At 44.6% G+C, this 13,273-nt stretch overlaps 1 protein-coding gene across 1 annotated transcript in view; it reads right to left on the bottom strand.

Moving 5' to 3' along the window:
* cdh13 (cadherin 13, H-cadherin (heart)) overlaps positions 1 to 11,801 on the bottom strand; it is a 463,504-nt gene extending 451,703 nt beyond the window's left edge. Inside the window, exon 1 of the mRNA XM_087842806.1 lies at positions 11,580 to 11,801. Within this exon, the coding sequence (XP_087698932.1) occupies positions 11,580 to 11,624 (45 nt within the window). The 5' untranslated portion in view covers positions 11,625 to 11,801. The remainder of the gene's footprint in view (positions 1 to 11,579) is intronic.
* Between the last annotated feature and the right edge of the window lie 1,472 nt (positions 11,802 to 13,273).

The following is a 13,273-nucleotide window of genomic DNA, read 5'->3' as shown; positions in this document are numbered from 1 at the left end:
AATCTTTTAACTTTATGCATCAAGCAAACATTTAATTATCTGCAACATTCTCTGACTGGAAGAAATTAGTTTAACATTTAAACCTATTTTCTGCACATTCCAGCACATAAAATAAAATATTTTTTGTGTTTACACTCAGTCTTTCAAATAGATGCAAGTAAAACACAGCAGAAAATAAATAAAGTCAAAGACTAGCGGTCCTGTTGCTCTATTTTCACCTGTAAAGCAGGAGTGGGGCAGGCGGAGGGTTACCCTGGTGCAGGTGTGCAGCGGTGCAGTGATGATGTTTTCACTGTAATTTTAGTAACTTTTGATTCTCGTTAGGAATGTGAGGCTAACTGTCAGGTTGGGGCTGTGTGCAGGCAGGAGTGGTGGTAAGGAGGACCCAAAGTGCAGACGCTCGGAGGCAACGGTGTATTTTAAACTCAGCTTTTATTGCTGGCAAAACGTAACAAAAATCCAAATAAACTTACATGAGCAGGCAGACGGACCACACAGCATAAATGAGGGTAGATCACGACACAGAGAAACACAGGGCTTAAATACACAGAGGGAGCAATCAGGGAATGGGTAACAGGAGGGAAACACAGCTGGGGCAAATCAGGCCTAACGAGACAAAGGAAGCAAAACCAGATGCATTAACATGAGATACGGACTTTCAAAGTAAAACAGGAAACATAACACAGACTGAACTAAAGACACAGACTCACATGCAGGCACTGCAACAGAGGGACCAGAGACGTGGGAGCAGGGCAGACAGACACTGACTGGACACGGGGAGACAGCAACTAAGGATACACAGAGACGCGAACTTGACAAGGGGAGACAGAGCAACTAGAGAAGACAGAGACATAAACCATAAGACAGAACTCAAAGACACCAAAGACTAGAAATGATAAATAATATAATAAACTCAAAAACCCTGGGTCAACGACCCAGGCATGCTAACACTAACGGCTTCACAGGGCTGAAAAATAAATGAATCAATCTGAGAAATCAGAAAAACTTTAGGTGTGGCCAAATTTGCAATGTTGGGGTTCAAGTATAGAGCTGAACCATTGTGTGAGCTTCCTAAATTTTGCTACATAATTATTATAGGTTTGGATTTTAATGCATAATATTATTATTTTATTTAAACAAATGTGCATCTGTCATTTCTTGTTTTTGTGACGTTTCCTACAGTATCAGATAGAACAGCTCGTTTTAACAACCATGTTTCTTATCTCTCAAAAACACAAATAAAGAAATACTCCAGTTGCCGTGTGTGGACACATTGTAGCTTCGCTAAAAAGGACACTCTCCTCCCTGCTGTGGCTCCATTAGAAATAATTATCCCCAATCGATCTGCCAGTCCCTCTGTGGAGCAGGAACATGAGCTCGTCTCAGCTTTAACAGCCTTCAAATGTCTGTCAACTGTGTGTGTGTGCGTTAGTATACGCTCGCCCAACCCTGCTCTATGCAGAGCTTTGTTTGACTCGTGACAGCTTCCTCCAGCTTCTATAATTCTGCAGGTAGCTTGTCCCAGTGCTGCAGCAGAGCATGTCTCCTAGTGGGAGTCTAGGACAGGTAGAAAAGCCCTTTCTGAGCAGGTCAACCACAGGGGGGACTGTAATAGTAAACGCGCTGATAACCGACCACCTGGTGTGACTCTACTGCGGCGTGAAAAACCAAGCCGTCACTACGGGGGCCACCGCAGCGGAAAATTGTGTCCAGTAAAGCGTACGAGGTGGGGAGAGGATGTGACAGTGAAGACATGCAATCCTAATGAAAATCAAATCCAGTCAGCTCGCTCGTGGCAGAAAGCCTATAGCACACACTGCATCTCCCCTATAGTTGATAAGAGGGGTGAAGCCGAGATAATGAAAGGGGCGGCAGCCAAGCCCGCGTCATATCACTGCTGTCAGGTGAAAACTTTGGATCTCAAGACTGTAATCCTTCCCTGTGGTGAAAAACAATCAGCTTTAATGACAAGCGTGCAGTTTGCAGTTGTTTGAGTTAGTTACAGCGTGAAGAGGTGGAGACGCTATCTGGATGGAAATCTCTGCACTCGCCTCGCCAGACCGCAGCCAAAGCCACAGCTTCATCTTTACCTTCATTACTGCTGCCTCAGCCATCCCACGAGGATCACAGCACAGCCGACAACACCAAAAGCCCTTAAGTGTACTTGCGAATAGCTATCTATGCACTTATGCAGATGGATCGCTCCGTGCCCTAAACTCTATGTTTTAATTACTTTGGGTCTGGAAGAAACTCCTGCATGGATCTCCCCAAACAACAACTGGCTGAGGCGGTGTGAGATCACCTGGAAAGAGTCTCTTCAGATCATAAAACATGGGCGATAAGTATCAGTAAAGCAAATAATCGCTTCAAAATTAGGGTGACGGGTCAGGAAGTAGTGGGAACACTGATTCTAGCATCAGTACGAGGAAAGAAGGTTCACGCTAGAGTAAAGTTTTAGGTTTGTGATGCTACGGCATCCTTTGAGATGAAGAAAGCTTCGTGAACATGTAAATCTGCAGTGCACTGAAAGTGTCACATAGAGCAGCTTGCAGCGTTTCCTGGCCTACATATTGTGCAAACTTTGAATTTTGATAGATCACAAGGACTTTGTTTAAAGCGTATTGCACACCGTTATATACTGCCCCCTTGTGGTCATCCTACAAACAATGTAGCATGCTGAAGCTGCATGTTGCATATAATGATGCGATGAGAATCTTTTGCAGGATACCTAGAAGTGGTAGTGCCAGCCAGATGTTTGTAGCTGTGGGTGTTTGGACTTTTAAAGCACTTTTAACCCTTTAAGACCTACCATAGAACCAAGTCCGCCAGAGCTTATATTATATTTTTACATGCTGTGGAGCCATTTTTGGGAGCATTTCAAGTTTATATACATCAATACAACCATTACAGCCTAGATTTTAATAATATGTCTGCATTAAGTGCAGAGTAATTACATAAATTGCAAAAAAGTGCAATAAACTACAAAGAAATTGAAAATCATTTTTGTTTTTTTAACATATATTTCTAGTTAGAGAAATTTAAGAGGCTTATCCCTCAAAACTGTAAATACAAAAAAGTTGCACAAAATAGTTTCCCACCACAGGAAATTTATTTTGAGTGTCTTCATAGTTTTATTTTTGAAATACACCAATTTTTATATACTGCAGGAAAAAGGAAAATAAATTTTGCAAATTTGCAAAAAAGCAGCATATGCATCAAAATAAACTATTTCCAGCAGTGCAATATGAGTCCTAAGCATCCCAGAAACCACACAGAAAGTCATAAAGTCAAAGATAACTTTTAAAAACACCAGTATAGGCTCATGAGGCCCTGATGGTAAAAAACTACATTTCCGCGAAAATGACATCACTTCCGGTTTCGGGCAGGTCATGGCGGACATGCAAAAGTTCGCGCTGACGTCTATTCCAACGTAGGAAGTGTTACAAACAGCTGATCGGATCGGCAAAGTGTGTTTCTGGAATATTATGTTTTTGTTGCTGCAAGTGCTTTTTATGCAGTTTTTGCAAAACTATATGTGGAAGGAAACTGTGACCGAGGACAAGCTGATGGCATAAGATGTAAGTACAACTCCTCCGGTTTCATATGCAAAAAAAATTATTGCGCTAGCTCACGTGGTTGCAGAGCTACCGGGATTTAAAAATAGTTACGCAAAACAGAGCGTGCTGCTCTGACCGGCTTTAAAGGGTTAAGAAAGTTAATGTTCAATTTTAGAGAACGACTGGATGGTTCGAGTAACAGTATAATTTTAGCGCTCACAGATCCGACAGTGAGTGGTTCCCGTTACTCATCCAGTCTGAGAAAGCACTGGTTAAAGTGTTTGTGTATTTATTGATTTATTTGAAGTAATTGTGTTTTATGTATATTATGGCATTATATTATATTATATTATAATATTATTATAACAGCGTTGTTACCAGTCCATTGGCACTCCTCTTTCCTTTCCACTCGATTCTTTTTGCCCCATCATTTAATTCATTTGTAAGCTCAAAGCCTTGGACCTGCCTGCATTAATACGAGATAAACCTGTGAATAGAGCGCGACATTAATTGTGTCTAAAGGAATTCAACTGAGGTGGCAGCCCCCTCTGTCAGTGGCAAGTTGGCTCTCTCTCGTTCCCCCACATGCTGACATCAAAAGCAATAAGTGGGAAGAGCTATTCTAATTGCCTTGAAGCGACCTGCCTGCGTAGGCACCAATATAGTGCTTTGTGCGCTCACTTCAAATGAGTCCTCGAATCCCTGTCTTTTTCTTGACAGGCGAGTTCAGGGGTTTAAATGGCCTCTCTACCTTTGCAAAAAGCACTCTTACCATACCAGCATCCATCTATAGGAAAACATCTCACAAAAACAAATGTACACGCCTACACAGTCACACCTGCAGTTTAAACACTAAGTGGATCTAAGTGGCGATTACCCCTGACGTTTGTTCGGAGGATATCTGGCATTTTGTTGCCATCTAGGCAGCAGGGGTGGTACTGCATGCGTCAGACCTGATGCCTCCTGAATCACTGAGTTGGGCCAACAGACGATGCAAAAACCATCCTGGTGTCTACCTACCAAGTGAAAAGGAGACTAGAGATATTTCAGAACAGAAAAATGGGGAGCAGCATAGGTGCAAGTGGGATGATGAACAAAAGAAATCTACTTATTTTTGTTCGCAGCAAAGCCAAAAAAAGGATAAAGCGAATAAGCTGTAGTGATTTCTCGTAAAAGTCATGAAATTCTTCTTAGCTATCATTTCCGTTTAACAGCAGAGAGGGATTTGATTACTTCAAAGACCTTTGCTGAACACAGAGCGAAGTGAAAACCCCAGAGTCGTGTTGGGAGAGAAGGAAAAAGTAGAGCTGATGCCTTCAAACAATCTCATCGTGCTCCAAGTGGAGCATTAGAGAGTCAGACTCCACTGCTGCTGTAAGAACAATGTTAAAGTCAAGGTGATAATACATCCTGTATCCAGCTTTAACGCCATGTGCAGCCTTTTTGGCTGCTTTGATCAAATCGACACAAAAATGACTTTCAAAATGTGTCTGCATAGAGTCGAATTATATTTGAGACAATCACTCTCAATGTGATCTCTTCACGTGTGCACGGACACAGATATTTATTCACGTGTCTGTTTATTTACTTTTGCAGACACTGTCCTCTAACTGGATTCATCATCCAGGCAACCAGGAGAAGTATGAGTGTACAGGACACAGCCAGGGAGAGCCTGAATCAGGACCAACACAAATCAATCTGTTCTGTTTTATTACTGCATCGCCAGACTGTGTGTTTAAATATGTTCGGTGTCAAAACTCATCTCACACATATGCACGTACAGGCACACTGCAATGCAAAGGTGACGAGCCAATCAACACCTCTTTATCCCTGTGAACGCTATACTGGTTCACATGAGAGTTCAGAGCTCTCCTTCTCTGCTATTGCACCACGTTGCTAATTCTGCTCTGCTGTAGGTGGAATTTCAGATGCAGTTGTACAAATTATGAATGTTGCTTTAATATCTAAGCAGATATTAAAAGACATGTCAAAGTTTAAGTGAGCTTTTTTTTTAAAAAAAGTTGCTCATTATCAGCGAGGAAATAATCTGCATCATTTTTGCCAGCAGACGAATCCACAGGGCATAGTGCAAGGTAAGCATATGGTAGTTTATGCAGCGCATACTTATGAACGCCTGTTCATCTATTTTTAAAGATCTCCTTAAAATTTAATTAAAAAATATCTAAAAATCTTGCTAAAAGCAAGAACTGGTGCTCATCTCATTTGTGTGTAAAGCCTCACTGGGACTAGGTCAGCCTGAAGCCTCGTGGTGCTTGTTACAGCAGATCACTGTTACGATCGGGAATTTTCTGCCCACTGCTCCGTCGAGTTTGATCATTTCAACCATATATGGGAGCGAGATAACTAAAATCTGCTTTTGTTTTGAAAATGCAAACAGGAACAGAGTTTGTGTGTCCTTCCCTCATATCTACTACAGGCTGTATCCCAATTCAGGGTCTGCAGCCTCAACGGTCCTCAAGAACCGCGTACTTAAAGACCGCTAAGGCCGGAAGTGCGAGGCTTGTGAGATGGGACGGTCTAACCTCCGTCGCGCTGCCCAGGTTGCCTAGCAACCATGATACTAACAGCTGGAAACGTTTCATACAGCTTTGTTTGACAGAAATGAAGGAGAAAATCTTTTGTTCATTTGTTTGTTTCTACATGAGCTTTGATCATTCTCTGATTAAGCTCAGCTATTGGACGGCGTATATTTTAAAGTAAAGGCTTTAAAACCAAGTTAGTACAAACGTCACTAATGTCACATGACTTTGCCGACATGTGGCCAACAGGAATGTTTTAATGTTCTTTGTTATTAAACATTTGCACATAAATAAGTGACATAATATTCAGTACTTACTTAAAGTTTACTCTTTGGGCGCCCCTCATCCGCCGTTTTTTTTTCCGGCAAAATTATCCACACCCACCGCCGCGCTATGCATTCTGGGATATGTTGGGCCACGAAGTCTACACCGCCACATCCTTAAAATTCAGGAAATGAAGGACGCATTTAAGGGCTGCATTTCGAGCAGCCTTCGAATTGGGACAGCCTTCGTCACGTCGCTGTGACGTAATCGGCCTTAAAATGCGGAATTTAAGGCTGCAGACCCTGAATTGGGATACAGCCGCAGTGAACCATTTTAGCGAACTGGTGACTCGCGACACACTGTTGTAGCTGCAAACTCCACCTACAGAAACATCAGCAGGGAGCAGCTCACCTCAAAGATCAAGTGCAGCTTGCAAACCTCACCTGTGGCTGTGATTAATGACGCAAAAGCCAGCTTTTTAATGACCTTTGCCCTCGTGTTGTGCAAAACGTCTGCAACGCGTCTCTTGGTTGAACTAAATAAAAAGTGCACGGCAGCAGCAGAGGCTAATGCAACTTACTGTATCATCATCTGCTACTATTATCTGTAAAACTACTCTTGTGGAAGAAACAGGAGCCGCTGTACCAGCCTGTACATGAATACACCCACTGTGCTGCTGGCAGCTTCACACACTCTGAGAGGAGTCATCGCAATCATGCTGAAAAAAGAAACTCGCTCTCCTTGCCAAACATAGACCCATGTTTGTGCTTTTGTGTGAGTGAGAGAGAGGGAACGACATCTCTGGATGTTTTGGAAAAGAGACAAACAGACGGGTGAATAGCTCCTGAATCTAACGTGTTGCACAGAGTTTGCTAAAGCTGGACGACGAAGGGGGCGTGGCTTGACCACCTCACTTTCTCTGACACTTGAGGTTTTGAAAGTGGCCGTCAGGGGCTCAGCTGCTTTGCTCTCATCAGTTATCTGGACCTGAGTATCTCTATGGCTCTTTGTCTGTCAGCCACTTTATCTTTGTGCTTGTTCATCTGCTTGTCTGACAGAGGAGAACAAACTGTGATGAACGCTTGATCAACTGGAGGGACGGCGTTAAACGGCACCGCTGTCCTTCACACATGGTTACTGAGGCCTTTTGTGCACGTGTTTATGTTTGTGTTAGTCTTTCGCTCCACTCACAAACGCACCATTAATCCTCCGTCCTCGAACGCGACATTTTCCTTTTTTTTCTCTCCCACTTGGCACATTTCGTGATTACACTACACAACGTCCATTGGCGTTTTGCATAATTAGGCCACTTATATCAAACGCAGGCAGATTCTAATGGAGCACTAAGGGGACATATTTACTTTAATTACTACCCTCGCTATCTCTGCACTTCATCCTCCCTCGCTTCGACCTCCTCTAACCCTCTCCCTTCCTCCGGCGAGTGCAGCGGCGACGTCGAGGGAAAGAAGATTGAAGAAGACTGTTTTTCCTCTCAAAGGTCACACTCTCTCCTCATTGGAGTTAAGATAGCGTTTGACCTTACAGCCCATTACAGAGCATGTTGCTCGACCACAGTCTCGAGGGAACAAACGGAATAAACGGATAAATAAAAACTCGGAGTCTCCCATTACAAGGAAAGAGTGAACAGGTGTGATTGTGGGTCAGGTGCACGGGCACGTGTGAGTGTTTTATTTACAGGAAGCTTTTAGAGTTTTCTGTCAATAACAGCAGAGTCTGAAAAAAATCTCCAAAGAGCACTCTAACACCACAGACCACGCTCGGCTGCGTGCTTCCACCCAGGAAAGAGCACCGATAAGTACAACGTGAAGGAGAATGAAACCTCAAAGCCCCGCACTAGAAAGCCTATTTACCAGCTGATTGTTAGAACCACAGTAACACCAGGGTACATTTAGACAGCAGAGTCTAGATTGCTATTGGACTGCTTTCACTTGAACCATTTCATGCTCCTTTTATTCAGGCTGTTTGTCTGCCTCTGTAGGCTGCTAAGATTGCAAACTTCTCTGCAATTTTTCTTAACTCTAACCCTTTATTTCGGCCGCACGGCTGTGAGATGAAACCCGACGGCGCCGCGAGAAGAGATGAGGGAAGAATGAGAAGAGAGCAGGGAAGTGTGAGGAAGGGCGAAACGAAAAGAAAGGAAGCACCCTGCCTTAATGACGGGCATCATTAGACTTTGACTTGTCATCCTTCCGTTCTTTAACTAGACTCCATCATAAAAAAGTCCATCACTGAAACAGCACTTAGCAGCAGAGGGGTGCCAGGTCTGAAAAGACGCTCCACATAAGAAACCTTGAGTGAGGAAAAAGATCTTAGCTGGAGGTCTGCTTTTGAAAGGATAATTGATTGTAACCAGTGATGGACGTGACGGGCTCCATCTGTACAGTCCATAAAGAGGAAAGCTCACTAAAGCGCACAGGAACGCTGCATATTTAATCCCTCGATAACTGAAAACTAACCCCGGTGGTGTATATGATTAAAAAGGACTCGAAACAGAAACATGACTGCGACGTGATGCACACCTGCTGCTGCGCTCCTGAATAATAAATCGCACCAGCGTACCAGAAATGGCAGCGGCCTCTATTTTTGATCGTGCTAGATCAATGACCCGCCTCCAGAACTGAGCGTCCGCGAGAGACGCAAGAGATAAAAGAATAAAATGCGATGTGTGTGTGTATGTGTGTGTTTGTCACAGTGAAGGTCAGCAGCATCTATGAGTAACAGCAGACCACGGCGAGCCGCCGCCTTCAGCTGCACACTTTAAACATTTTTACTGGGGACCGTGACCTCCCCCTTTCCTCCTCGTCTCTCTCGGTGCCGGCGGCGGCTTAAACAGGAACGTTAACAGTCCGTTGGTCACCGCAGCCGTAAACGTCCACGACAGCAAATCTCCGCGCAGACGTGCCCAGGTGCCAACCCGGGGATTTAAACTGCAGTAAAACCGTCTTCATCTACGGGTGAGCGGCGAGGAAACAGCACGCGGCAGTTTGAGGAAATAAATGGTGGATAAAGTTTGGTTAATCAGCGAGTTTGATGGGGTGGGGGTGGGGGTGGGGGGGGGGCATTCGCTGGAGGAAGACAAGGAGGAGAAATCAAAGCGGGAATGGGTGGGGGATCGTTGCACCTGCACCTCCCAGCTGTGCTGTGCCTATTCTGAATCACGGCTCCACCGGGAGAGGCTGCTTAGCGTTCGATCTGGAAAACAGGGATTTATTACCAAAGAGGGGGCTACTAGTGCAACGTGTGCATATATCTGCATATCTGTGTGAGGGGGTGGTGGGTGGGTGCAGCAGCTTACTGTGGAGTTTGGCTCCCACCTGTCTGACAATCTCTAAAGAAACTAGTTTGAGCCTAAACGCTGCAGCATGTGTTGTTCTACAAGACAGAAAGAGAAGTTTGTGAATATTTATTCATCTGGATGATGAGTCAAGTAGACGACTGTAACTCACATTTTGCATAAAAATCTGTTTGGTTTGTTTTTGGCCAGACGGGGAAGAAAATCGCTGGAGGCGACAGTCCTGTCATATGTTTCTGTTTTCACTGGTTTGCATTAGTCAGTGTGGATTCACACCTTGAATGATTTATATTTTGGGGATTCCACGTGCATATATACCTTAGCTGTCAGTCTGACAGGACAAAGATTTAGATTGTAACATAAATATTTGTCCATCAGCTGCAGAGGCTAAAGGAAAGCACGTTTAAAGGTTTTTGGAAACACAAATGCGAGTAAGTGAATCTACGCCTTCTCACAAAGATGAAAAACAAATGCGTGTGAATAAGACAGCATAGGCGTGCAAGATCCTAATCAATCAAATAGGGAGTTAAATAATTTCTCTGTAGACACTATTAACCTGAATCTCAGCAGACAAGCAAATTGAGCTACAATGTAGAAATCAACCAATGGCTTATCCAATTAAAAGGGAATATAATGCACAGCAGGAAGTGTGCACTAAACCTGCACGGGTCAAACAAGAAATAGCACCAGAGCTGTGCTGCCTCTCAATACTGAGATGAGGGCGAGCAAGAGACACAGGATGAGAGGAGCGAGAGAAGCAGCACAGCACAGTTTCCCAAATGAGCTGTTTGCCTGGCACGCTTCGGGGCTCTCGCATCGTTGCTGTGTTTAGAAATAGTCTGAGCTAGGATGCTTTAAAAATTAGCTGCTGCTTAAACCTTTGCAGCATGCCACACGAATAGAGCCACAGGGACTATTTCAAAGGAAACTTGTTATGATCTTCAGAAGGGATGTATGAATATGCATCAGCAAGAGAAGGTCAGAGATCAGGGCTGGAAAGAGGCGTTTGTGCACCTGGATCCGTTCTTGCTCGAGTTCACACAGGTGGAGGATTCTTCAGGGGAAAATACGGCGAAAGGAAGATTTGGTGCTGAAATCCTGCTCTAAAGACTTGACTGGTATTAACAGCTGTTCCGAGTTACCGCTCCCTCTCTTCATATTAAAGTCAGATCAAACGGACGAGTGGCTCTATCGCAGTGGGAATTAAGGCTTTATTAAATATCTCAAGGGAGCCCACGTCTGCAGAGACCAGTGGACTTGAGTAAAAATACCCAACACAGCAGAGCGGCCAAGTTAGTTCACTGCCCCTCTTTCTGTGTCTAACACCCCCCGCTGCCTTTCCCTCTTTTCCCTCCTCTCCTCTCCTCCTGTGTGCTCCTCGCTCACACACTCACACCCTCACAAGCCCAAAGAAACGCTCAAGTTGGTGGCTGAGTGGAATATAGATGCGACTGGAGACAAGAGCTGGTGCCGTGATTTGCACATAGACAGAGGATACACACCCTGCGCTCGGCTTCGGTCTTCTCCCATCTCCAGTTTCTCTCCTTCCCCTGTTTTCTCTTTCTCTGGACAAAATGTGAAAGGCATTGCTAAAGAACGAACCCCGCGCACACTGCCAGACCCTCTAAATCCTCTGCCCCAAACTCGGAGCCCTAAATGACAGTCAGACGCGCGCAAGAAGGACTAAACGGGAATAAACTTGCACGGATGGACCTGGCTGTGCAGGTGATGCATCGTGAGCCATTTCCAGACGCGGGACAAACTTGACAACACATATGTTTGCGCCATTAACACGCAAGGGTAGCCCGGGTGAGACCAGGATAAAAAGAGCGTGGGATCGCTCCCAGTCTCCGTGAAATAGTCCCCAAATCCCTCACACGCGCGCACACATCTCGTCTGTCTTACCTGGTGGAAGAGAAAAGCCAAGAGAACGCAGACTCCAATCTCCATGGTCGGTAAAATTTCTCTGGGTGCGAAACACAAACAGCTTCAAGACAGGGCGATAGAGACTCTGTGAGCTGTGTTCATAATTCCACTGAGAGGAAAGCCTTTCGCCGCGAGCCGCCAGCTGCCAACTTCCTCCAAATATAACTGCAGTCTGATCAGCACAGTGCTGGATAGTGAAGGCGAGACCACGACCAATAGATTTATGAGCAGGACAGAGACGGGGGGAGGCGGAGAGGGGAGTGGTGGGGGATGAGGCGGGGAGTTCGTCGCGATCCAAGCAGCGGGTCAGCGTCGACACCCGGCTCATTTGTGGAGTTTTGGGCAGGTGCAGCCGCAGGTTTCGAGGATTCATCAACGTGACGCGTATCGCGCCGTTTCAGTTTTCACGCGCGACAGGTTTATAGCCCCGATAGTGTTGGTAATTCACCCTCTTTTCAAGATTATTTACGGTGTCTGTCATCAGTGTCGGTGGCGCACGGGACGCCTCTATTACACGCACGCCACGAAGCCGCAGCGCTGAAAAACTTCAGTAATGAAACATTTTAAAGCCAAATAGAAACACGAGCAAAGAAGGCTGCTGCTAAACATGAATCATTCATTCGGCCTTTAATAGCTTACTTAGAGCTGCATTCGTGTCAGCGTGTTTCCTCGCTTCTAGCTAAACGATCAATTGTTAATTTGTGCGGGGAATTAATTTTTGCATTTCTCCTTTCAGCATGCGCACCGCAGCCAAGTTGAGTTTTCTTTTACTGTATGTTCATTATAAATGTAAAAAAAACGACCTTTGCGCATGTAGGTGACGAATTTATTGTCACTGCTTTTTATGTTACTTTCAATCCAGCTTCTCCTTCTTTTTTTAGCTCCATGTTCTAAACTAAAAACACTGAAAAGCGCATTTCTGTTCTATTCTTAAGCCAGGGTAACCCTTCAGCCTTTCTTTGTCCTCTCGGAAGCATTCATGTGAACACGAAGCCCACACCTGATAAAAGTCTCCAACAACAACACCTCCTGTTGGAGAAGCATTCGTTTGGAAAAACATGGTGCTTGAAATTGAAGAAGTCCTTGAAATAAAAGAAAAAAAAAAGAAAGAAGCCCCATTTACATTTTCACATAGAACAAGAGCCACAGAGAAGAGAGGCTTCACTCCATCTCCAGCCTTTTACTTTAAAACACAAGATGCTCAGGTGTCCTTGAGAGGGGGGGCACTCAGTAGCTAAAGTCATGCCGTTGTGTAACTGACTGTGACCTCTGAATTTGCAGGTGGGAATAATCAATTAATTACTGCACAATTATTAAAGAGGAGGATGGCTCATTAGAATTCAACCCTGCCGCTGATTAGCCCTAATAACATAAAATATAGTGTAGGGAGATTGCCTTTGGTTCTTCCAGGGATGATGTAGAACAAAGCATGTCGGGCACTAGCTTAAGCCTGCAGCTTCAGTATCCTGCCATTTAGTTGACTATCAGCAGAAACAAAAATGTTCAGGATTCAGATATCTGCCAGTCGACCTCAGTGTTCCTCAGTGAACCTTTTTTTATGGCCCAAAGGTCAGATGTCTGTAAACCAGCCCATCAGTCTTTCTTAATGGGCACAATTGTCACAAAGCACACTTAATCTTCATGCAAAGTACCCCTAACCTCCAACACAGAGA

This window comes from Neolamprologus brichardi, chromosome 7 (assembly GCF_056152115.1).
Source record: "Neolamprologus brichardi isolate AB-2024 chromosome 7, ASM5615211v1, whole genome shotgun sequence".
Lineage (NCBI taxonomy): Eukaryota > Metazoa > Chordata > Actinopteri > Cichliformes > Cichlidae > Neolamprologus > Neolamprologus brichardi.
This window is presented reverse-complemented; position numbering and strand designations above follow the sequence as displayed.